The 26,239-nt window shown below is 38.0% G+C and overlaps 1 protein-coding gene across 4 annotated transcripts in view; it reads right to left on the bottom strand.

Annotated features, from left to right (window-relative positions):
- The window catches only part of LRIG2 (leucine rich repeats and immunoglobulin like domains 2), a 75,093-nt gene that overhangs the window by 36,662 nt on the left and 12,192 nt on the right, over positions 1-26,239 (bottom strand). For 3 of the 4 annotated variants that reach the window (XM_036867398.1, XM_036867418.1, XM_036867426.1), the window contains exons 2-8: positions 5,227-5,292; positions 3,692-3,766; positions 3,396-3,530; positions 2,705-2,848; positions 2,438-2,581; positions 1,427-1,570; positions 1,085-1,228 (exon numbers count right to left, since the gene is read on the bottom strand). In XM_036867398.1, coding sequence (XP_036723293.1) covers positions 1,085-1,228; positions 1,427-1,570; positions 2,438-2,581; positions 2,705-2,848; positions 3,396-3,530; positions 3,692-3,766; positions 5,227-5,292 — 852 coding nt within the window. The remainder of the gene's footprint in view (positions 1-1,084; positions 1,229-1,426; positions 1,571-2,437; positions 2,582-2,704; positions 2,849-3,395; positions 3,531-3,691; positions 3,767-5,226; positions 5,293-26,239) is intronic. The other variant, XM_036867408.1, reaches the window with a different exon arrangement.

The raw sequence follows: 26,239 nt of genomic DNA, 5'->3' as shown, positions 1-26,239 counted from the left end.
ACTAGAGAAAGCCCGCACGCAGCAACGAAGACCCAATGCAGCCAAAAATACATAAATAATAAATAAATAAATACATAAATTTATTTTTTTTAAAAAAGCACATGAGCTTTAGTATGAAAAAGACCTGGAAAAAGACCTGGGTTCTAATCCTGGCCCAAACATTTACAAGGTATATGACTTTAAACAAATCATTTAATCTCTCTGAACCTCAGTCTCCCAATATGGAAAAGAGCAATAATATCCCAGTACTCTGAATGCACCTGGCACATATCAGATCATTAATAAATGTTAGTTTTTTCTGTCCAAAGTCATGCAGCAAATTGGTAACAGTGAAAAGGTCTCCTGCCAGAGCTGTTCCCACTATACGTCCTGCATCCTTTTGAATGAGAAGTGGTAGATCTGGTACACTACTGGTAGTTCAAGGTCAGAGGAGTAAGAAAATGTGCATTCCTGACACTAGCAACTGTGTTTTATTCCACAGTAACTGGCACAATAAGAGATGCTTTGTTGTTTAGTTAACTCAGAATTAAAGTACAAACTGAAATGGCTAGAGATACATAAAATTTACATATAGGGATAGAGATAAGCAAGACTGCCTTGTCCCAAGGCATAGGAGAGAAGAACTGCAAAATATTAACATACATAATATGTACACTGATTAGTTGTTTTGCTTTAGTGCTTTAAAAAAATTAGTAAAAAAAAAAAAAATCCTGGGGCTTCCCTGGTGGCGCAGTGGTTGAGAATCTGCCTGTCAATGCAGGGGACACAGGTTTGAGCCCTGGTCTGGGAAGATCCCACATGCCGCAGAGCAACTGGGCCCGTGAGCCACAATTACTGAGCCTGCGCATCTGGAGCCTGTGCTCCGCAACAAGAGAGACCGCGATGGTGAGAGGCCCGTGCACCGCGATGAGAAGAGGCCCCCGCTTGCCACAACTAGAGAAAGCCCTCGCACAGAAACGAAGACCCAACACAGCCATAAATAAATAAATAAACAAATAAATAAATAAAAAATAAATAAAAGTATAGAGTTAAAAAATAAAATAAAATAAAATAAAAAATCCCCAAAAAGGACAGATATACTTACAGTGTCTGAAGATTGGAAAGAAACCTAAATACACCATCAGCAATGTGAGTGACTCTGTTGTCCCCTAAGTTCAATCTCTCCAGTAACCTCAGACCCACAAAGGCAGATTCATCCAGGCGGGTCAACTGGTTATAGGACAAATCACTAAAAACAGGAAACATGGAAGGTAAATTCACTCTCTTCTAGTTCAACTTTCATATTCTTATTCTATTTACATGATAAATTTAGGGCTTTCAAACTTCTAATAAACAGGGATATTAGATCTCATTACTGACCATGGGAATGACTTATTCTATCTGCTCTAGTCTCACAGCTTCCACTGAAATGCCATCCCACACTTACAGTTCAGACAGTCTTTGGCAGAACTCCCATGCATCAGGGCTGATTCTTTCAACAGCATTCTGGCTCACATAGAGCTGTTGTAACATTCGCAAGCCATACAACCACCCCTTGTTCACTTCTGTAAGGTTATTATGCTCCAGTTCTCTGCAGAATTAGAGAAAGAAAGGAGGAAATATGTTTCAAAACAAGGCATGCAGGACTTCCCTGGTGGCACAGTGGTTAAGAATCCACCTGCCAATGCAGGGGACACGGGTTCGAGCCCTGGTCCAGGAAGATCCCACATGCCACAGAGCAACTACGTCCGTGCACCACAACTACTGAGCCTGTGCTCTAGAGTCTGTGAGCCACAACTACTGAGCCCACGCGCCACAACTACTGAAGACCACATGCCTAGAGCCTGTGCTCCGCAACAAGAGAAGCCACCGTAATGAGAAGCCTGCACACCACAACGAAGAGTAGCCCCCGCTCGCCACAACTAGAGAAAGCCCGCGTGCAGCAACAAAGACCTAATGCAGCCAAAAATAAATAAAATTAAATCTTAAAAAAAAAAACCAACAAGGCATGCAATGAGAAGATTCCAAAAATCTTCATTAAGTCTTGCACAGAGAGGCATATACCTTTGCTCAACCCAAGTGAGCAGACAAATTCTATTCATAAATACGTACATGTTTCTTAAGATTTAGTGCAAGAAGCCTGTAAGACTGTCTAAAATATCATATCTATAAAATCAACTCACCAAGAGATATAGTATACCTGTTCTGGATAAATCCTGATAATTTTCATCAGCCAAACATTAAGGGAATATAAACTTTTCAGATGAAATGTTTGGAAGAATGATGACAAAAATACCAGTTAGATAACAAAGCTCAAATCTTAATTTATTTCACATAAGAGAAGGGAGAAAGAGCTAAAGTACTTTGTTATAATTAAAGCTACTATCCTAGCTGTTCGGCACTGAAAAGCCCCAGACTCCCTTCCTAACAATCTCCTATTCTAGTTCATAGTACTTACAATTCTTCCATGTTATCCAAGCCAAAAAACGCTCCATCCTTGAGTTTGCTAATTCCATTCCGCTGCATTTTCAAAGATCTTAAGGAGTCTAGACCTTGGAATGTGAGACCTTCCACAACTTTAATCCTGTTTCTTTTAAGTTCCCTTTAACAAAAATAGTTTTACAGTCAGAAAACTGGTTTGCTGATTTGCCCTAATAATAATAAAAAGAAACAGACACTATAAGAAAAAACAATCTTCTTATAATCCATCTATTTAGTTACTCACAAGAATTGGAGGTGCGGTAGCTTGAAGATCTTGGGTGGAATCATGCTAATTCTGTTCCTGTTTAACTTTACCACTAATAAGGAACTTGACAAATTATCGAAGCAACCAGCCTCCAAGATGGTTATCCTATTATTGCTCAAATTCCTAAAATGAACAAGATAACAACAAAAAAAATTCGGTGAAACTAAACAGTCTACCACTGTAAAGCTGCCTCAAGTCTATGACTGAGCCCCAGCTCTACCACTTAGCAACCGTATGCAACTTTACAAATCATTTAACTGCTTTGTTTCTTCAAGTACAAAATAAGGATAATACCTACTTCATTTGGGTTGAAACAGTATGTGTGAATATGCTTTTGTAAACTGTAAAACACTAGCACTCACGCTAATTATCACCACCATTACACAGGTTAAGCACAGTTTAACAAACTACTCCCATTTACCTTTTACATAACTGTTAGCAAAACACAATCCAGAATTAAATCTCAAAAATTACCCTGGATACTTAATATTTTCTGAAAATAGTGTACTCTTTAAGGGCAGAAAAAAAAAAACAAAAAAATCTAACCTAGGTTTGTTTCACATAAGCATATCAAAATCACAATAAATAAGACATATCTGGGAAGATAAATATCAATGAATAATAAACATGCCCTTCAAATTAAATCTAGTTTAAACTCTATTTTACTTACAGGTATTTAAGCTGCATTCGAGGAAATGAAGATATCTTGACTTCTGATATTATATTTGAGCTGAGATCTAAACTCTCGAGAGCAGGGTAAAACTGGAACGCTTCTGCGTTTATTTCTGGGATTATATTATGGACTCTACAAAACAAAGATTATATTGAAGCTATTGCCAGTGATCCACCCTTAACCACAAAAATGTTAAATAATTAGGATCAACAACAAGGGTACCTAAAACAAAAACAAAAAAACTGTGTACTATGCATAATTTAAGTAAAAGACCTGAAATCTTATTTACTTACAAAGAGAGAAGAGTAATATTAGTGGTTGGTTCTCCAAAATATGGGATTTCAGTTAGCTCATTATAATTCATTTTCCTGAGTAGGGGGAAAAATAGATATAAAAATTTAGTGAGGGAAATGCTACCTCGAGTTCTAGTTTCTGGCTAGTACATATTCTTTAGGATAAATGCCAAATTTGAAAAAAGCCTATGACCCAGAATGAGTTAGACTAAATATTTTCTGCTGAGAAATCAGCGATTTTAATAAAAAAATGTTTTCATGGTATAGATCTATGATTTGATACCAATATTAGAAAGGTTAGGAAATATTTTGCACATTAAATATTTTTAATCCCAGCAAGGTTCTTTGAATAGTTACTTTTATGACAGCTAATTTAAGTCCTTCTTAAACAAAGAAAGAATAATTCATATCTCTCTCTATATATTTATTTATAATAAATAAAATAAATTTATATATAAGTTAATTAAGTAAATTTTTGAAATAGACACGCACACACACATATTTTTTTGTTACTCAAAGTTAGGGAAAGTTGCTTGAGACCACAGACCTAACAGATTATCTCAATTGTTTTAGTAGCAAATCTAATGCAATCACATCTCACCAACCTGTTTTTCAATCACTGAACAACCTCAACAATCTAGAATACAGAAAAGAAGCCAGAAGTAAAAGGCCTCCAAGTAACCAACTGAAGTTACAAAGTCCATGTAATAAATAATAAAGCTCATGCACTTCCCACTGAGCATTTTCCTTTCCTCAGGACCTACTTTTTCAGCTAATAAGCTTGTCAATTGTTCATTCCGTCCACAGCAGATTAGGGGCAGCCAATTTGAGGCAGGGAAGGAGAGAATGCAGAGACAATGAGAGCACAAAGTACCCCTTGTCAGAAAGAAATTCAAAAGAAAAATTCATCTGAGGATTCTGAGGGTGTTTAGTATAGAGGTAAACAGGCCTCAACAGTTGTGCCTCTGGGAATACCACAATGCAATAACTGATATTAGTAATATTTTAGAAACTTCTCTCCAGAAACTACATAATAATACATCTCAGTACTAAAGGAAAAACTTCAATGAAGAGGAAAACTGAACTATATTAACTATCATATTCCAGGTGATACCAAAAATATTGTATTTCATATAAACCTACTTCAGACATGATGCTTCCACCTTAGACAAGTCAAAACATTAAAAAAAAAAAAAATTTACACAATACAGAGTTTCACTGGCTGAAACTCTGGCAAAAAAAAAATAAAATATATTCACTCTGAAGAGGGAAAATCTTACATTAGGCCCCAAGGAAGTAGAAAAGTATTTCTACGCAGTTTACAACTTGAAATCACCAATGCAATGGCATAATACCCAGAGAGTTTGTGATACTAACAAAGCCAAAGACAAGTTTAGGCTTTTAAACATGTTTTAATCTAAAGTTTTCTTTCCTTCAATTTTTTGACATTTTTGCATTGAACATCCTGAAATTCATAATTCATCAAATCACCTCAAAGAATTTAATGTAAGTTTAAATAAATAAAAATAACTTACACTTCTTGTAATGTTTGAGATTCCAAGCTGATGTTCCAGTTAGACAACCGATTATGACTCAAATCCCTAAATGGAGGATAAGAGATCATTCTTAGTTTAGCCCTGGAAAGCACACTTAAAGAAAAGGAAAACAAAAACAAAAAACGAAACGAAAATAGGAATCTAAAAGCCCTATCAAATGTGAATTTGAGTAGTACAGATAAAAAGAAATGTTTATAAAGGATGAATAAAAATTTATGTAGATTTCAAAATAGCTCTTTTACTTTCTCCTTTTTATGAGGGTTTTTTGTTTTTGTTTTTACTAACTAGGAAATACATTCACATGGTTCAATAATCAAAAAGTATAAAAGGATATACAGTAAAAAGTCTCCCACCCTTGTCTCCAGCCATCCAATTTCCCTCCCCAACAGCAACAAGTGAAAATATACCATTTCTTTTACAGCCTGTCAGATACTTTATGCATGTACCAGAAAAGTTTTACACAAATGGTAGAATAATTTACACATTATTTTGCCCCTTGGTTTTTTCACTTAACAACACATCTTGTAGATCATTCCACAGCGATATTATAGTTTCTTTATCCCTTCTAGTGATTATGTTACACTTTACTATAATGCAGTATGCTTTACATACTTTTGAAAGAAATATATACTTTTAAAGTAACATAATATAAAGTAATATATACTTTTAAAGTAATATATACTTTACATAATATATATTATAATATATATTATACTTTAGCTGTAGATAAACTTGAAGATGGATTAGATTTCACAAGTCAAGACAGTGAGCTTCTGTATTAGAATTGGGGTTGACCACATCCTTGACAGAGATGTAGTCTTCCTTAAAAGCAAAAAAAGCAATCTAGCTTCAGGGAAGGGAAATTCATCTCACTCCAAGTTACGTTAATGATGATGATGGTGGTGGTGGTGGCAGCAGCTAACATTTATTAAGTGCCAGGCACTCTTCTTTGCACTTTATACATATAATCTGCCTAAATCCACACAACAAATTTATGAGGCAAATACTTTTACAATCCTCACTTTCCAGACACAGAAACAGACAGAGATTTTGAATTTGAATTGAATTTGCTGTGTGACCTTGAATTTGTCAATCCAAGGTCACACAGCTAATAAGTGAGGAAGTCAAAAACTTGAAATTCCATCTCACTTCTAGTGAGTAGTTTATTAGATACAGCAGAGATTTCACTGAAATTAGTCATGAGTCTAGATATTTAAATAGGCTTAAAAATTCACCTTGCTGTTTTCTGGCATATTTTCAAGACTGAGGTGGAATCTAGCCCACACAAGCTGTCTGCCCAAGAGATGTATTACACATTACAATATGGCTAGCAATAGGGATACACTAGAGAAACATTACAGATCACTTTATCTCACTGTACCACGACGGGCAGTTGACAGATGCATGCAGTTTTGAACGATGTCTCTATCACAGCACAACAATTTGTTCTCAGCTAGTTTCGTGTCTGTCCATCTGTAACACCTAGCCACTTTCATTTAAGAGCTTAATTTACACCATAATATAACTAAGGCTAGATCAAACTGTCACTTTTTCACACAGTTCTAAAACCTTTATTCTAAGATATGTGGCACCAGGTATCAGCTCAAGGACACTCATGAATGGAGGGGTGTGTTGGGAAATGTTAAGAGAGAAAAACATGAATTCACTCCACATAAAAATCTTATACGCAAACACTGTCGTCCAATTCACACTTGCTACCGAACAACAAACACAGAATTTCACACGAGTGAAAAGATGTTTATTTACTGTGATGTTTCAACTTAAGGAGAAGTGCGACTGCTCTAATTTAAGTTAGATACTCCATATTCTACTCCAAGGTGGCTGGTCTGGCAAACAGCTAATATCATCTGTATAGTAGGCTACCACAGCATCATTTACTTCTACATCTCATGCTTTCTGGAATTTTCCTTTTACATATTAAGGGCTTTCATTTTAATCAGTGCCTCTAATGCCTTTCCAAACCCTAACCTCCTTGACAGTATAACTTTTTTTTTAATTAATTAATTAATTAATTTAATTTTTTGGCTGTGTTGGGTCTTCGTTTCTGTGCGAGGGCTTTCTCTAGTTGCGGTGAGCGGGAGCCACTCTTCATCACGGTGCGCGGGTCTCTCACTATCGCGGCCTCTCTTGTTGTGGAGCACAGGCTCCAGACGCGCAGGCTCAGTAGTTGTGGCTCACGGGCCCAGTTGCTCTGCGGCATGTGGGATCTTCCCAGACCAGGGCTCGAACCCGTGTCCCCTGCATTGGCAGGCAGATTCTCAACCACTGCGCCACCAGGGAGGCCCGACAGTATAACTTTTGATTGTACTATCCCCTATATTTCTCTCATGGATGTCAATGATGACCAGACAATCAGTTTTAAAGAAAACCATTATTAAAGAAATCTAAAGCAATCAGATTAAACTCAATTTATACAGAGTATAAACCACTATATATTCAGTATCAGTGAAAACTGTCCACTGTCTCTACTGGGTGAAAGAATAATTTTCTCTGTGTGTTTGAAAAACCTCTAATGCTTTTTTTTTTTTTTAAACATCTTTATTGGAGTACAATTGCTTTACAATAGTGTATTAGTTTCTGCTTTATAACAAAGTGAATCAGTTATACATATACATATGTTCCCATATCTCTTCCCTCTTGCATCTCCCTCCCTCCCACCCTCCCTATCCCAACCCTCTAGGTGGTCACAAAGCACCAAGCTGATCTCCCTGCGCTATGCGGCTGCTTCCCACTAGCTATCTATTTTACATTTGGTAGTGTATATATGTCTATGCCACTCTCTCACCCTGTCACATCTTACCCCTCCCCCTCCCCATATCCTCAAGTCCATTCTCTAGTAGGTCTGTGTCTTTATTCCCATCTTGCCACTAGGTTCTTCATGACCTTTATTTTCCCTTAGATTCCATATATATGTGTTAGCATACTGTATTTGTTTTTCTCTTTCTGACTTACTTCACTCTGTGTGACAGACTCTAACTCTATCCACCTCACTACAAATACCTCCATTTCATTTCTTTTTATGGCTGAGTAATATTCCATTGTACATATGTGCCACATCTTCTTTATCCATTCATCCGATGATGGACACTTAGGTTGCTTCCATGTCCTGGCTATTGTAAATAGAGCTGCAATGAACATTTTGATACATGACTCTTTTTGAATTATGGTTTTCTCAGGGTATATGCCCAGTAGTGGGATTGCTGGGTCGTATGGTAGTTCTATTTGTAGTTTTTTAAGGAACCTCCATACTGTTCTCCATAGTGGCTGTATCAATTTACATTCCCACCAACAGTGCAAGAGTGTTCCCTTTTCTCCACACCCTCTCCAGCATTTATTGTTTCTAGATTTTTTGATGATGGCCATTCTGACCGGTGTGAGATGATATCTCATTGTAGTTTTGATTTGCATTTCTCTAATGATTAATAATGTTGAGCATTCTTTCATGTGTCTGTTGGCAATCTGTATATCTTCTTTGGAGAAATGTCTATTTAGGTCTTCTGCCCATTTTTGGATTGGGTTGTTTTTTTGTTATTGAGCTGCATGAGCTGCTTATAAATCTTGGAGATTAATCTTTTGTCAGTTGCTTCATTTGCAAATATTTTCTCCCATTCTGAGGGTTGTCTTTTCGTCTTGTTTATGGTTTCCTTTGCTGTGCAAAAGCTTTTAAGTTTCATTAGGTCCCATTTGTTTATCTGTGTTTTTATTTCCATTTCTCTAGAAGCTGGGTCAAAAAGGATCTTGCTGTGATTTATGTCATAGAGTGTTCTGCCTATGTTTTCCTCTAAGAGTTTGAAAGTGTCTGGCCTTACACTTAGGTCTTTAATCCATTTTGAGTTTATTTTTGTGTATGGTGTCAAGGAGTGTTCTAATTTCATACTTTTACATGTATCTGTCCAATTTTCCCAGCACCACTTATTGAAGAGGCTGTCTTTTCTCCACTGTATATGCTTGCCTCCTTTATCAAAGATAAGGTGACCATATGTGCGTGGGTTTATGTCTGGGCTTTCTATCCTGTTCCATTGATCTATATTTCTGTTTTTGTGCCAGTACCAAACTGTCTTGATTACTGTAGCTTTGTAATATAGTCTGAAGTCAGGGAGCCTGATTCCTCCAGCTCCATTTTTCGTTCTCAAGATTGCTTTGGCTATTCGGGGTCTTTTGTGTTTCCATACAAATTGTGAAATTTTTTGTTCTAGTTCTGTGAAAAATGCCAGTGGTAGTTTGATAGGGATTGCATTGAATCTGTAGATTGCTTTGGGTAGTAGAGTCATTTTCACAATGTTGATTCTTCCAATCCAAGAACATGGTATATCTCTCCATCTATTTGTATCATCTTTAATTTCTTTCATCAGAGTCTTATAATTTTCTGCATACAGGTCTTTTGTCTCCTTAGGTAGGTTTATTCCTAGATATTTTATTCTTTTTGGTGCAATGGTAAACGGGAGTGTTTTCTTAATTTCACTTTCAGATTTTTCATCATTAGTGTACAGGAATGCCAGAGATTTCTGTGCATTAATTTTGTATCCTGCTACTTTACCAAATTCATTGATTAGCTCTAGTAGTTTTCTGGTAGCATCTTTAGGATTCTCTATGTATAGCATCATGTCATCTGCAAACAGTGACAGCTTTACTTCTTCTTTTCCGATTTGGATTCCTTTTATTTCTTTTTCTTCTCTCATTGCTGTGGCTAAAACTTCCAAAACTATGTTGAATAATGGTGGTGAGAGTGGGCAACCTTGTCTTGTTCTGGATCTTAGTGGAAATGCTTTCAGTTTTTCACCATTGAGGATGATGTTGGCTGTGGGTTTGTCATATACGGCCTTTATTATGTTGAGGAAAGTTCCCTCTATGCCTACTTTCTGCAGGGCTTTTATCATAAATGGGTGTTGAATTTTGTCGAAAGCTTTTTCTGCATCTATTGAGATGATCATATGGTTTTTCTCCTTCAGTTTGTTAATATGGTGTATCACGTTGATTGATTTGCATATATTGAAGAATCCTTGCATTCACGGAATAAACCCCACTTGATCGTGGTGTATGATCCTTTTAATGTGCTGTTGGATTCTGTTTGCTAGTATTTTCTTGAGGATTTTTGCATCTATGTTCATCAGTGATATGGGCCTGTAGTTTTCTTTCTTTGTGACATCTTTGTCTGGTTTTGGTATCAGGGTGATGGTAGCCTCGTAGAATGAGTTTGGGCGTGTTCCTCCCTCTGCAATATTTTGGAAGAGTTTGAGAAGGATAGGTGTTAACTCTTCTCTAAATGTTTGACAGAATTCGCCTGTGAAGCCATCTGGTCCTGGGCTTTTGTTTGTTGGAAGGTTTTTAATCACAGTTTCAATTTCAGTGCTTGTGATTGGTCTGTTCATATTTTCTATTTCTTCCTGGTTCAGTCTTGGAACATTGTGCATTTCTAAGAATCTGTCCATTTCTTCCAGGTTGTCCATTTTATTGGCATAGAGTTGCCTGTAGTAATCTCTCATGATCGTTTGTATTTCTGCAGTGTCAGTGGTTACTTCTCCTTTTCTAATGCTTTTTGATGGAATCCAAAAGATACCTGAAATAATTTGGAGCCTCTCTACAGACTAATGCTGTCTTAAGAATATATGCCTCAGGGCTTCCCTGGTGGCGCAGTGGTTAAGAATCCGCCTGCCAATGCAGGGGACACGGGTTCCAGCCCTGATCCGGAAGATCCCACACACCAAGGAGCAACTAAGTCCGTGCGCCACAACTACTGAGCCTGCGCTCTAGAGCCTGCGAACCACAACTACTGAGCCCACGTGCCACAACTACTGAAGCCCGCGCACCTAGAGCCCATGCTCCAAAAGAAGAGAAGCCACTGCAATGAGAAGCCTGCACACTGCCACAAAGAGTAGCCCCTGCTCACCGCAACTAGAGAAAACTTGCGCACAGCAACAAAGACCCAATGCAGCCAAAAATAAATAAATAAAATAAATAAATTTATTTTTAAAAAAAAAGAATATATGCCTCGGGCTTCCCTGGTGGCTCCGTGGTTAAGAATCCGCCTGCCAATGCAGGGGACACAGATTCAAGCCCTGGTCCAGGAGGATCCCACATGCCGCAGAGCAGCTAAGCCCGTGTGCCACAACTGCTGAGCCTGTGCTCTAGAGCCCGTGAGCCACGACTACTGAGCCCGTGTGCCACAACTACTGAAGCCCACGCACCTGGATCCTGTGCTCCACAACAAGAGAAGCCACCGCAATGAGAAGCCTGTGCACCGCAATGAAGAGTAGCCCCCGCTCGCCGCAACTAGGGAAAGCCCACGCGCAGCAACACAGACCCAACGCAGCCAAAAATTAATTAATTAATTAATTAATTTAAAAAGAAAAAAGAATATATGCCTCATAGGTCAGAACCGCATATAATGAGGCTCTCTGGACTTTTCTGCAACAAATCCACATTGAACAGATTAAAAAACACTAACAGTGGAAAAAAAAAAAAAAAAAACACTAACAGTGAACTGAAATACACTCCCAAAGTGGTACTATCATAGAAAGCAACTAGTATAAATCGTATAGTTGTTTTCTCAAAATACCAGATGTGTAACTAGAATTATATGGATTGATCTGATCACCAGGTATTCATGCAATAAGCATTTACTGAACCATGTGCCAGACACTGTGCTAAGTGCTAAGGTTACAACCACTGTCAACTTTAGTAACCTTTTTGTCTTTTTTGAAAGCAACATTTGTAGTACTCTGTGGAGTCACTTCAAAATGGTAAACATAAATTCAACATCAACTCAACTACTATCCTTCACTGAAAAATGCGTAAATTAACTTTATTTTATACCTAAATTTCACTCTGGCATTTAATATGACATGGGTATATGAAGGTACACAGACACACTTTTGCTCTCCATAAGAAATTTCCAATTTATTTTTTTAAGGTAGTCCAAAAAGACTGAGAAGATAAATTTGAAGACTTCAAATATCAGATGTAAAACTCTTAGATTAAGAATTTGAATAATTTTCAAAATGAAAGTCTCTATTCTTGCCAGTGGCCAGTCATTAATTTCATTTAGTTCACATAAACTAATGCTAGTTTATCTGTTTGTTTTTGTTTTTTAAGTTCAAGTCCTGAAATGGAGAATGTCTTTCAAAGATTTTCCCCTTGAAATATCCTTAAAATGCACTTAAATACGTGAAGTAATCTAATGCTTGACAAATATAACCTAAAGAGTCTAGCTTTTTAACAGTCAATAATCTTTATTTTTTAACAGCACTAACATCTGAATATTTATGGATACGATGTTTGGAGAGTAAAGGTCTCAGAGAAGGCCTTACTTAGCTCAGTGTTATACTCAGTTCCCACTCATGCTAATCTACAGGGACGTAGCTGTAATAAAAGATGAATTATTAAAGTTCTTGATACCATGTGGAGCCAGAGGTGCCATTAATGTAGCCATTTTGTACCATCAGGGTGTAAATAATTTATAGGATATGCAGAGCAATCACAACAGTTTGAGGAGAATCAAGTTCTGCAAGCTAATTGCAAAGAAGTCCTGTAGCAATGGAGATGTTGAAGTTTTCTTCTGCCCAGTCATATATGTACACTTTTGAGTCATCATCAATCTTTTTTGTTTTTGAGAATCTGCTGTTTTGAGATAGCTTTTGGTATAAAGCTGTTAGTGATAAAGGAAAAGTAAACCTAAAAGCAGACAGAATTTTGAGTTGTTTTGGGATCCCTGTCTTTAGTATACTCCAAGAGTACTTAAGATAATCAGCCTGTTAAATCACAGTACTGGGACATCCCTGGTGGCACAGTGGTTAAGAATCCGCCTGCTGGAGACACTTTTTTTTCCTCCCTCCTTCCCTCCTCTCCTCCCTTCCCTTCCCCTCTCCTCCCCTCTCTCCTCCTTCCCCACTAAAGAAAAAAAAAAAAAAAAGAATCCGCCTGCCAATGCAGAGGACATGGGTTCGAGCCCTGGTCTGGGAAGATCCCACCTGATGCAGAGCAACTAAGCCTGTGCGCCACAACTACTGAGCCTGCGCTCTAGAGCCTCCGAGCCACAACTACTGAGCCCGCGCGCCTAGAGCCCATGGTCCGCAGCAAGAGAAGCCACCTCAATGATAAGCCCACTGCCGCAACTAGAGAAAAGCCCATGCGCAGCAATGAAGACCCAATGTAGCTAAAAATAAATATATAATAAATAAATAAATAAATCACAGTACTATAAATGAGTAAAATGATAATCCTGAGTATTTTTTTTAAGTAAATTATGCTGGCTACACTCTAATTAGCAAAACAGGGATTTCCATTCACAAAAGAAAGGGCAAATTATGCTGGATAAATACATAAAACATTGTCATACCCAAACTATTGGATATAAAATATGTTATTATCTTTTAACTTTTTGCAAAGGGTCCCTTTATCAGAAATTTTGTTATCGTTGAAGTTCACATTTCAGCCTATTCTCAAAAGCTTGTATTACAGCATGAAGCATAATGCTATTCCAAATTAAAGTTTCATCCTTCAATTGCATTACTTATTTACACTGTACAACACTTTTTATATGAATCCAAAAAGTTGGATGTGGTAGGAAAATGGGAGCATTAATTTTCAAGAATAAGAGGCATATCTTATTTTCTTCCATTATCTTTCCCTGGGTTCTGAATGATTAAAAACATTGCTTCACTGTGAGGACTACAACAACAAAACAAGAAATATGAATTCTACAGTTACCTTTAAGAATAGAGTTTTTGCATGCCCGGTTCTGGTACCTGGGGCAAGTCATTTAACCTCTCTAAACTTCAGTCTCATCTACCATTAAATGAGGATGCTAGTACCTACCTCAATGGATTGCTCAGATGATTAAAAGGATAGAAATAAAATGCTTAGAATACAGGTCAGTGTGTAAATAGTAGGTCATTATATAATACTAGATTTGAAATAGAATGATGGTCCAGCACTCTCACCTTTTCTAAGTATTTATCTTTTGTACACACAGGCAAGGTGCACACACTTCCCAAGGTAAAATCTGAATTAATTGGAACTACTCCCCTAAATTAGCTTATTAAAGTAATAAATTAAATATTGCTTCTGAATTCCAATTTCATGAGAAAGATGCCAATAACAAGGCAGCCCACCAAAGATTCGGTCTAATTATTGAGGTATAAACCTATATCACAAGATATGATGTTTTAGAATAACCTAAGAATTCTATTCTACATATAGTCATATAATTATTAAGAGATATCTACCAGGAAGTTACTGTAATAGCAAAATCATAAAATAAAAAGAAACTTAAATGTTCAATAAAATGGGATCAGTTAAATAACTTATGAAAGTTCCATACAATGGAAATCTCTGCAGCCAGTAAAAAGAATAGCATAAGGAATATGGTCAATAATATTGTAATAACTTTGTACGGAGACAGATGGCTATCATGACACCAGACTAATCATGGTGATCACTTCATAATGCATGCAAATAAAAAAAAATGCATGCAAATGTCAAATCATTATGTAGCACACATGAAACATAATATTGTAAATCAACTATATTTCAATTAAAAAATAAAAGAATAACAGATATTTATACATAGTGCATAGTACAGCTTTGTGGTGGGGAGGTGTTTCTAAAGAAAAGGGAAAAGATGTATGTGTAAAACTCTGTGGAAGTACACCCAAGAAATAGTTAACAGTGAATTTTCCTTAGGTGGAACAAGGAACTTGTTACTTTTCCATTTTATATGCTTTTGTACTGTTTTAATAGTTTATCATGGGAAAGTATTATTTAAAAATAAAGTCACACATAAAATCTACCTTTAGCCCAGAATGTGACTAGAAAAGATTTTAATTGTTACTCTTCTAAGAGACTAGAATTCTTCTTACAGAATGTTTTCAGAATAATGCTCTAAACTGACCCAATCAGATTAATTATGACACTAGACAAAGGAAAAAATAATAATTAGATGTATTTTGCATTCCTAATCAGTAGTATACCTCAGAAAGATAGTGGAACACACATACTAGATTTAGTTTTTGGACTGATCTATGAAACAGTAAATTGCATTTTAGAACCCACTGTCTGGCCTTCAAATTTCAAGCAAATGAACAGCTGAATTTTTAGCAAGCAGTAAAAAAACACAGCATATAAATCCCATGTTTTTAATGTTTTTTCCATTTAGAATAAAAATAATTCAGCAATAGCAGAACAAAGGCTGTTGCTTATACATGAGAATCTACAGAAAGCTAAGATACTTTCCATCATCATTAGTGAGCATTTTCTGACTATGAACTGAGTTCACATCTTATCAGACTATTTTATACTTATATTTGGATAGACTATATTTTATTATAATTATTAAGTTATTATATTTTAGGGAGTGAATAGATATTAAATTTAATATAAACTGTCTTATCACTTATGTTATTGGCAGAGAAGGTCTAATCAAAGCCAAGCATTAGTTGGGTTTCTCATTATTATCTCTTAATACCCATGCAGCTTAACCTGGCACCAAGTCTAATATTTCCTCAAATAAGCATAATTATGCTCAGGGTTGGCTATGCTTTTCCTGCTGCAACCTGCCAAGATTTTGATTATATAACTAAGATGTCATAGTGATTTTGAAATGGATATACAAAAAATAAAAATGTATAAGAGAAAGCCAAAGTTAAGAAGCGTTTAGCTACAAATTTATTTACACCACACTTCATTAATGTTGCACTGTTTATGGTTTAACCTTAAAACTACTCATCACTACTAGTTATTCTGACAGTTATTCCGGCATTTAAGTTTATTACAAACAACACAGTTACAGTCTCCTTTTTGGGGAAAAGTTGGGGAAGGGCAAGAGAAGGAGAGGTAAAGAATACACACACTTTAAAAAAAAACAGGTTTACAGCATAGTAAAGAAAGCTTACATTAAATATTCTGTTCCTCTGGTTTTTGTCCCAAACATGAAATTAATAATTTGGATGGAATCTATTTACTTAAATTGCTTTTAATTTTTTAATATTTATTTATTTAGGCTGCACCGGGTCTCAGTTGCAGCACACAGGATCTTTGTCGCAGCATGTGGGATCTAGCTCCCCGACCAGGGATCAAACCTGGGCCCCCTGCATTGGGAGCGCCAAGTCTTACGCACTGGGCCACCAGGGAAGTCCCTAAATTGCTTTTATTTTTTATTTGCATCAGCTGAACATCTTAACATTTTTGATGACTGGAATAACACAGAATAAACAAGTTGAGTCACTTAGTTTGGCATAGAAAAGAAAACATCATACAAATGTATTCAGATTTTTTTTTAAACATTTTTGCTAAGCTCTTTAATATGATTTGTTTTCTCTACTGCTTAAATGCCAGTTTTCCATTAGGATTAATGGGCCTTTAAAAAAGAAAGTATACCATATAAAATGTCATGGTCCTAAGATGAAGGAAATATATTTTCTAGCATCAGGAAGCCTAATGATTATCTTAATGTACAAGTAATTAAGTAATTCTTTGATTATCCATGTGCTTACTATATATGTTGTATATAAGGAAATGCAAAATATTTTTAATATAGCGAAACATAATTAGGACGATAATCTCTATAAAAATAAAAGTGTCCTCCAAAGCATAAAGGACTTTTAAAGAATTAGGTAAAGCACAGATCTCCTCAATTAACATTCAGTAAGCAACAACTGTTTATGGTTCAGTAGTTCTTCACCACTGCTGCACATCAGCATTACCAGGGAAGATTCTAACACACTGATGCTGGGGTCTCATCCAGACTAATCAAAGCAGAATCACTGGGGTGTGAGACCTAAGCACTGGTATTTTGCTAAGCTCTCCAAGTGATAGTCTAACATGCAGCCAGTGCTGAGAACCCTTGCGCTTCTCCAGAAATCTAATACCCCAAAGCCTGATGGCCAGACAACGCTCTGTTAAGAGTCTTTCAATTCTTTTCCTTTTCTCGCCTTACAATGAAACTGTCCTCAAATATTTGACATCTACCATATGCGGGCACTGCACTAAGTAGTATGGAACAAAACAGACATTTGGGGAGTTTATATAATCCCTCCTGGAGTTTACAGGATCACCTTGAACTAAAGTCTCACTGACACCAAAATGCCACTAAATTATATTTACGATCAGGATGAAATTCCTGTAAATCCCTATTTGTACCACAGGAGGGTGGGATAGAAGGGATAGAAGAAGGAATGGGTGCTTTTATTTCTATTTAATTCTCTTCTGTATTGCTTGATTTCTTTTAATGAGAATATATGCTCTTTTATAATTTATGTATGTTCCCTAAAATAAGATTTTAAAAATGAAGTCTTAGGTTAACGCAGCAAGACATACTAGTACATTGTTGGATAGCTCCTTGGCTACATATCTCACTGGGAAGGAGAGTAAGGATTTGGGTTTAGGTATGGGAGTCTATAGCAAGATGAAATGACCCTAGGTTTCTTTACCACTTTCCAGTAGTAAACTTGTTTGTCTCTCTTCATCTCTTAATTATTGTTCCCTTGCCCAGAAAGATCTTGTCAAAAAGGGCGAAGGTCAATGTTGTAAAACTCCTTAGGGATATACTGAGCACCACTACTCTCCTCTTTCCAAGTGGTTCTAACATCTAAAATCAAGTGCCATTCAGGGCAAGGGAAGCAGGGCAAAGTTAACATTAAGAGAATCAAACAAATTGTACAAAGAAAAGCAATTAAAACAATATGATTTTTCCCCTACCAAATTAGCAAAAAATAAGTTAGATGATGATAATCAATGCTAGGGAAAGTATGGTAAGACAGGCACTCTCAGTGTCAAAAGGAGTTTTTTGTTTTTTGGTTTTTTTTAAAAGGAGTTTAAGTTGGTAAATTATGCTGGGCTCAATGTAAAATATCAGATAATTCAGTGTAGACTTGTGTTAACAATAAGATCTAAGTGATCTTCACCAAATGTGGATTAGACAAGATTTCTTAAGGCTCTGTCATTATAGGCTTTCTTCTTTAGCTATTTTCTGAACTAACAAAAATGTCTTGAAGATTACAATAAATTTCATGGGCTCACATCTTCTGTTTATCACTTTCCCAGGCAGACCAGGATAAAGAAGATGAAATATGTTAGAATCCTTAATGCAATGCAAGAAAGGCATATTGTATATGCTTTGAAATAACTGTTGGAAGTGAAACAGTTCGATATAACAGTAGTATGCAAGCCAAGGACAACAGATATTGAATTTTGGAAACACCATAGCAGTGTATTCCCCGTTCCCCCAAATGTGCTTTAGGGATTTACCAGTGGGTCTGTTTCTTTTAGAGAATAAAACTGGTGTTTCTGCTAGCGCCTAGAAAGACAGGGTACGTGAAAGACATCCAAATGCCTTTGAAGGATCTCAACTTTAGAAATAGGTGGCTGGTGTACAGGTTGGAATGAAGTTGTAGACTATTAAAAACCCCTCAAACTATGGCTGCAAGCTATAATGACACTTTGTGCAACTGATTATTCACTAATATTTAGTAAATATCTAATAGACGCTGCAAAGTCCTATGAAAACAAAGACAATCAGAATAAATGAAAGATTATTTGTTTACGCAAAAGTTTTTCTGAATTTTGGTGCAATTAAACAAAACATCCCAGAGTGAGATGGGAGTTAGAATTAGTAGTAACTTAGTATGCCTATATTCAGAAATTTTTCTGTTTTTTTAAAAAGATGATCTTAAAATACAAATAATTAGCTAAGATAATATACTGATTCACTCAAAATGTTTACTATGGGGAATGAGGTACGCTGAAAAGAAATCATCTAATAAGGTATTTTAAAAACTAGAGGGACTTCACTGGTGGCACAGTGGTTAAGAATCCGCCTGCCAATGCAGCGGACTCGGGTTTGCTCCCTGGTCCAGGAAGTTCCCACATACTGCAGAGCAACTAAGCCTGCGAGCCACAACTACTGAAGCCCGTGCGCCTGTGCTCTGCAACAAGAGAAGCCACCTCAATGAGAAGCCCACGCACCACAACGAAGAGTAACCCCCGCTCGCCGCAACTAGAGAAAGCCCGCGCGCAAAAACAAAGACCCAACGCAGCCAAAAATAAATGTAAAATTAAAAACTAGAGAAGTAAAGGGGAAACGTTGCAGGGGGCAGGGGGATAAATTAGGAGCTTGGGATTAACCCACACACACTACCATATATAAAACAGATAACCAGCAAGGACCTACTGTACAGCACAGGGAACTCTACTCAGTACTCTGTAATAACCTATATGGGTAAAGAACCTGAAAAAGAATGAATATATATATATGTATAACTGAATCACTTTGCTGTACACCTAAAACTAACACAACATTGTAAATCAACTATACTCCAATAAAATTTTTTAAAAATGAAAAACAAAAAACTAGAGAAGCAATTGAGAAAGGACTGCTTTAATTTCTTTGAGAGTTTCTCCTAATCTCCCTCAAAAGGTTTTCTTTAATTCAATTATTTGCTGCATTCATTCAACAAATACCTTTGAGTACCTACTGCTGGTCACTGTTCATCTATAGCAACGAATGAACAGATAAAACTCCATGCCTCCGTGACATTTACATTCTATTGAAAAGACAAAGTAAAATATGTAGCACGTCAGAAGATGATGCCTACTAAAGACAAAAATAAAGCCAAGAAGAGGGTTGGGGCTTTCTATGGAGAAGAGAGTTAACCTGTAAGCCCTGAGTTTCTTGTGGAGACTGGTGTGAACAAGAATAAAGGGCATAATGAGCCTGGGGCTGATGGTCTCACAGCAGATACTGGTTGGTGGTGAGGATGTGAGGGTTAGGGCAAGGAAGGCATGGCGAATCTTCCCAGGAATAAGCACAGTTCTTCTTTACTCTGGAGTGTAGAATTGGGATAGGATGATATTATTCAGAGCAAGAAGCGTTTCCTCTTGATTCCTACCTAAGGAGGCCTAGAAGCCAAGAGAGGGAAGTCCTACTTTCGTTTGATGACAGAGTAAACCACGTTTCTAAACCCACGGCCAATCTCACTGTGCTCAGCCCCGCAGTCAATCTCACTTCTCCATAAAGTGCAGTGAAAATATCATGGAACACAAAATGGAAGAAGGAGGTATAAAACAAGGGTAGATAGTAACAAGTGGGGTAAATATGAGGGACCTTAATAGAGGGGAAATCTAATCTGTACCTTTTTTAAAGGGACTCATTTTCAGTTCACCACCTTGTGGTTTGAAGCAATTAAAGTGGATTCTTCTCTTCACATCCCAGCTGGATTATCCAATTGAAAAACATCAAGTTATGTCAAAGTTATGTTTCTGCCTCTCAGTTTTCTTCACAACCTGTATCCTCTACATGCAATAGAAGGTTGAAGAGTTCATTTTCAGAAAAACAAACATCCTCAAATCAACTCCCCTATCATATTACCTTTCTAAAACCTAAGAATATTTTCCAAAGAGTATCTCAATCCTTACCAGTATCACTAAAAATGTAGAATGGAAGGATACTACAAATCATTTGCCCTTTTAGGAAAGAAATATGAAGTATAGGCAAAGTTCTGCGGTTTTTGCTTGACATCACGCAAGTCATTGGTAGTGAGCTCAGGACCTTTGAAGGAATCAAGGCTAACTCCACCTGTAACTAACAGTGAAAACATTTTACCAATGTCACTCACACAGAGCAACAGCTAAAGAGGTTAAAGCTCAAGTTATGTGTAAATCTGAAAGACTTCCTGGAGTGATTCAACATAAATTGCCCTCTTCCTATGCTAAAGAACTAATCTGTTCACAACTGCTCCAAAGAACAATGTGGACAAATCTTAAACAGTAACTATTATGAGAACAGAGGAGACTAAGAAACTAGAAGTAACAACTAAATGCATATGAAATCCAGACGTATTTCTCTTGTACCCTCTGAGGCACAAAATGACAGTAAGTATTGACAGAAAAATGTTCTGTCTGCAAGCAAAAGAGGCAGAGATGGCAGATGGCTGTCATCTGCCATCTCTTTCCAATTAATCTAGTACAGCAGTGGTTCCCAAATCCATGATGAAGTTTTCAGCAGTCAACAGTAAAATGAAAATAATAAGGTCAAGGTTATAAGTTTTCCATAAAGCTAAATATAATTAATCTACAGAATTTTCCTTAACTCTAAAATCATGTATTCCTGGGACTTCCCTGGCGGTCCAGTGGTTAAGACTCCACAGTTCCACTGCAGGGGGCACGGGTTCGATCTCCGGTCGGGGAACTAAGATCCCGCATGCCGCGTGGCCAAAAAACTAAACAGGTAAATAAAAATTTTTTAAAATAAAACAAAATCATGTACTTCCTAATTTTTTGGTGCTATCATGAAATGACCATAACAGCAAATAATTGTTGGAGGAGAGGGGTTCTAATGCCCTTACTTGAAAAAACAAGACGTTGACTAACATACCTGGTCTTTCAATTCTTCTGTGTGTGTTTGTGTCTGCGTCTGTGTGTGTAAAATCAGAACAATGTGACACAGAGCTCTGCCATGGAGAATCCAGTCAAGTTTTAAATAACCAAATAAAATTTGAAAGAGTTTCTGACATATAGAAGCATAAAGACAGGGCTTCCCTGGTGGCACAGTGGTTAAGAATCCACCTGCCAATGCAGGGGACATGGGTTCCAGCCCTGGTCCGGGAAGATCCCACATGCCGGGGAGCAACTAAGCCCATGCGCCACAACTACTGAGCCTGCACTCTAGAGCCCACTAGCCACAACTACTGAGCCCACGTGCCACAACTACTGAAGCCCGCATGCCTACAGCCCGTGCTCTGCAACGAGAAGCCACCGCAATGAGATGCCCAGGCACCACTACGAAGAGTAGCACCCACTCACCGCAGCTAGAGAAAAGCCCGCACGCATCAGCTAAGACCCAACGCAGCCAAAAATAAATAATAAATAAATTTATTTAAAAAAAGAAGCAGCAGCATAAAGACAGTATCTAGGGAATTCCCTGACGGTCCATTGGTTAGGACTCGGTGCTCTCAACTGCCAGACCCAGCTTCCATCCCTGGTCGGGGAACTAAGATCCCACAAGCCGAGTAGTGTGGCCCAAAATAAAAAGACAGTATCTATGAACTGGCACAACCACTATGGAGAACAGTACGGAGGTTCCTTATAAAACTAAAACTAGAACTACCATATGATCCAGCAATCCCACTACTGGGCATATATCCAGAGAAAACCATAGTTTGAAAAGATACATGCACCCCAATGTTCACTGCAGCACTATTTACAATAGCCAAGACACAGAAGCAACCTAGATGTCCACTGACAGAGGAATGGATAAAGAAGATGTAGTCAATATACACAATGGAATATTACTCAGCCATAAAAAAGAATGAAATAATGCCATTTGTAGCAACATGTATGGACCTAGAGATTACCATACGAAGTGAAGCAAGTCAGATAGAGAAAGGCAAATATCATATGATATCACTTATATGTGGAATCTAAAAAAAAAAGGAAAGATACAAATGAACTTATTTACAAAACAGAAAGACTCACCGACTTCGAAAACAAATGTATGGTTACCAAAGGGGAAACATGGAGGGGAGGGATAAATTAGGAGTTTGGGATTAACAAATACACACTACTATACATAAAATAGATGATCACCAAGGACCTACTGTATAGCATAGGAAACTCGTACTCAGTATTCTGTAATAACCTACATGGGAAAAGAATCTGAAAAAGAATGGATATATGTATATATATATAAATGAATCACTTTGCTGTACACCTGAAACCAACACAATATTGTAAACCAACGATAAATTCTTTTTAAAAAAGACAGTATCTAAGTAAGGTTCTGCCTATGAAAACACTCATTTCTATCTTTACTCACACACACAATGCTCCTGACACCAGATATTTTTGGGTTTTTTCCCCCACACCAACCAATTCTCCAACACCAGCTGGATATCCTGCAATTCAACTCTGACACCAACTGGAGTTACTGCACACCCCACAAATTAAGGGCTCAGTCCCACAAGACTTCCCCCTACACCAATCACAAAGAGTAGATCCCCATGTTACCCACAAATTCTGTCCGAGTTGGCTACAAATTGGAGGTACCCCCTCCTTGGAATCAAGCACCTGCTAGAACAGCTCACAGAACTCAGAAAAACATTTACTTACTTACATTTACTGGACAAACGATATGATAAAGGACACAGATGAACAGTCAGATGAAGAGATACATAGCGCGAGATCCAGAAGGGTCTGGCGCAGGAGCTTCTGTTTCCATGGAGATGGGATGCACCACCCTCACAGCATACCTCCTGGTAGGTGTGTTCACCAACTCACAAGCTCTCTGAACTCCATACTTTGACATTTTTTATGGAGGCTTCATCACATGGGCATGATCAATTACTACCTCAATCTCTAGCCCCTCTCCTCTTCTGTAGGATGGGGGTGGGGGTGGGGCTGAAAGTTCCCAGCTTCTAATCACGGCTTGGTCTTTCTGGTGACCCACCCCAATCCTGAAGCTATCCAGGAGCCCACCAAGAGTCACCCCATCAGGTCAAAAGACACCCCTATCACCCAGAAAATTCCAAGAGATGTAGGAGCTGTGTGTCAGGAATCAGGGTCAAAGACCAAATATTAGAACAAAAGGCACTCCAAATACTCTTATCACTTCGGAAATTACAAGGGTTTCAGGAGCTGTGTGCCAGGGGCAGAGACCAATATATATACTCAAAAGATACTGGCACATTGTTAGAATCCCATTCAGTCATTAATAACTGGACCAGTCCATCATCATATGGTATGAAAAATAATTTTCAGTTAAGGCCACTCGGGTTTGCAGGCTTCCAGTTAATCTTGTCAGGTTCCAAATGCAGGTATGGTCTAGGCAAACATATGGTTTCACTCTTTCAGTCATCTGGTGTAACTGAATTAAGAGATATAATCGACTACTCTGAGCCCTTTTGAGGTGTTGTTATTGGCTTTCCCTCACTACACAACCCATTTATTTGTTTATCTTCAGCTACTATTGCTCCTCCTCTCCCTGTATACCCAAACTCTTTCAACTTTGGAAGGAACATCAGGTTCAGCCACTGTGCTGGTCTAGATAGCAAACAGCAACACTAGTTTAGCAAGTTCCTCCCCTTCAGTCCACCGTTCATTTAGGGTAAGGTTACACAGTTACAGAATTACCTGGGCTATTTTTACCACCAGGCAATATAGTGGCATTCACTGTTAACCTCAATTTTGCAAGATGGGGTGAAGGCACAACCCACCCCATCAGGTACTTAGGAATCTTGAGCCCAAATTTTAAATTACAGTTAGCTTCTTGCTTAGGAATCATCTCTGTTTCCAGCACTTATATTCGCAGGCCTGGTCCTATGACCACTGCATCAAGCAGGGGGAAAAAATTTAATAGGGGGAAGAAAGAAAAAAGTATAGTTGTTACACCAGAATACTTCTCCCTTGGTAAGAATTGCACAGTCATTCCACACCTTCTTCCCCAGACCCACCAGAAAGAGGACTCTACACAGTAGGGCCACTCCTTTAGCCCCACCCCATGTTCAGTATGAGTACACTTCCATGGTATATAAGCCAGCCCTTCATGTCTGTTTCTCTCCCATTTTAGATAACCAATGTTTTAATTGCCCATTCTAGTTCTCCATCAAACTAGTACCCTGAGGAGGCTCTCTCTCTGCCCACTCTTGGACATTATGGGCTATAAAGTGTATTCCTTGGTCTGAAGAGATGATGGTCGGCCATCCAAATTGGTACAATTATCTTCTGTTCCAGTTGTTTTAAAGCACTCTTGTACATTTGCATCTACCACCAAGTAAGCAAAACCTGGTCCAGAGTCAGTGTCTATTCCTATCGGGACTCATTTGTAGCCCCCCAGGTCTACCAACATCAGTCTCACTTACTAGCTATATTCAAGGCCTTTCCCCCAGAGGAATCTGACACTTAGCCAGCTGCCATCTCTGTCCCTTTTGCTTGCAGACAGAACATTATTTTGTCAATAGTGTCATTTTGTGCCTCAGAGGGTACAAGAGAAATACGTCTGGATTTAGTCCATCTCTGCATTGCTGCATTGCCCCCATATCCACTCATTTCATGGACCCACGTGGCCATCTCAAGTGAGCACACAGGGGTATTTGCCTGGTGATTCTAATCACCTTCTGAACTTAGAAGGGGCTTCTCCTGGTGGACATCGACAAAGCCCTACTTTAATGCACCCTTCAAATTCCCACAGTAATTCCCATAGGGCTATGCCCCATAAGGGCATCCCTTTAATAGACCAGGTTTCCACTGCTCTTCTGCCTGACCATATGGTCTGGCCATAGGCTGTTGTCCATAAGTCAGTAAAAACTCAAACATAGGGGGTTTTACCACTGTTCAATTCTTGCATTACTCTAGGAAAACAGCACGCAATTCAACCCAGTGAGCTAATGTCTTTACCTTCTTCTATCCGTGGTGGCCTTCAAAACAGGATGCTGTCCGTTCACCTTGCAACTGTCATTCACCAACCAAGCAGCTTTTTTGGTCAGTTATGAGCTGTTTATAGGACACTTTCAAGTGACAACATAATCCAACAGCTCCTCACACAGTTCCAGAGTCAGTCCTAAGGGAAAAGAGGCTCCCTATTCTTTAGTGTCTCCTCCCTGCATTCCCCAGGCAGTATGATTCTGTGTAAACCATTACCATTTTACTATGAAAGTCTTCTGGGCACTGTCCTCCCCCACTGGAGTGTTTATCAGACATTATGCAAGACATCAAGATTCTTTTCAAGATTACTTTATGACTTTTAGTCATACTGGCAGCTTCAATTAATGTCCAAAGGAAGCCAATAACTACCCTTCAACTGGAAATTCTCCAGTCCAAAGTCCTAGAAGCTGTTGCTGGGAGGCACTCAGGTACACACAGGGTTATCACACAGAGAATTTTCCCATACCAACACTCCAGCTTCTAGTCTATGCTATGTGGGCTTGGGCCACCTTATTGGTTCCCATTTAGCATGTCCAATTAGTAATATTGCTTGAAGTGTAGA

This window comes from Balaenoptera musculus, chromosome 1 (assembly GCF_009873245.2).
Source record: "Balaenoptera musculus isolate JJ_BM4_2016_0621 chromosome 1, mBalMus1.pri.v3, whole genome shotgun sequence".
NCBI lineage: Eukaryota > Metazoa > Chordata > Mammalia > Artiodactyla > Balaenopteridae > Balaenoptera > Balaenoptera musculus.
Note: the sequence above shows the minus strand (reverse complement) of the source record. Positions and strands in the feature narration are given on the sequence as shown.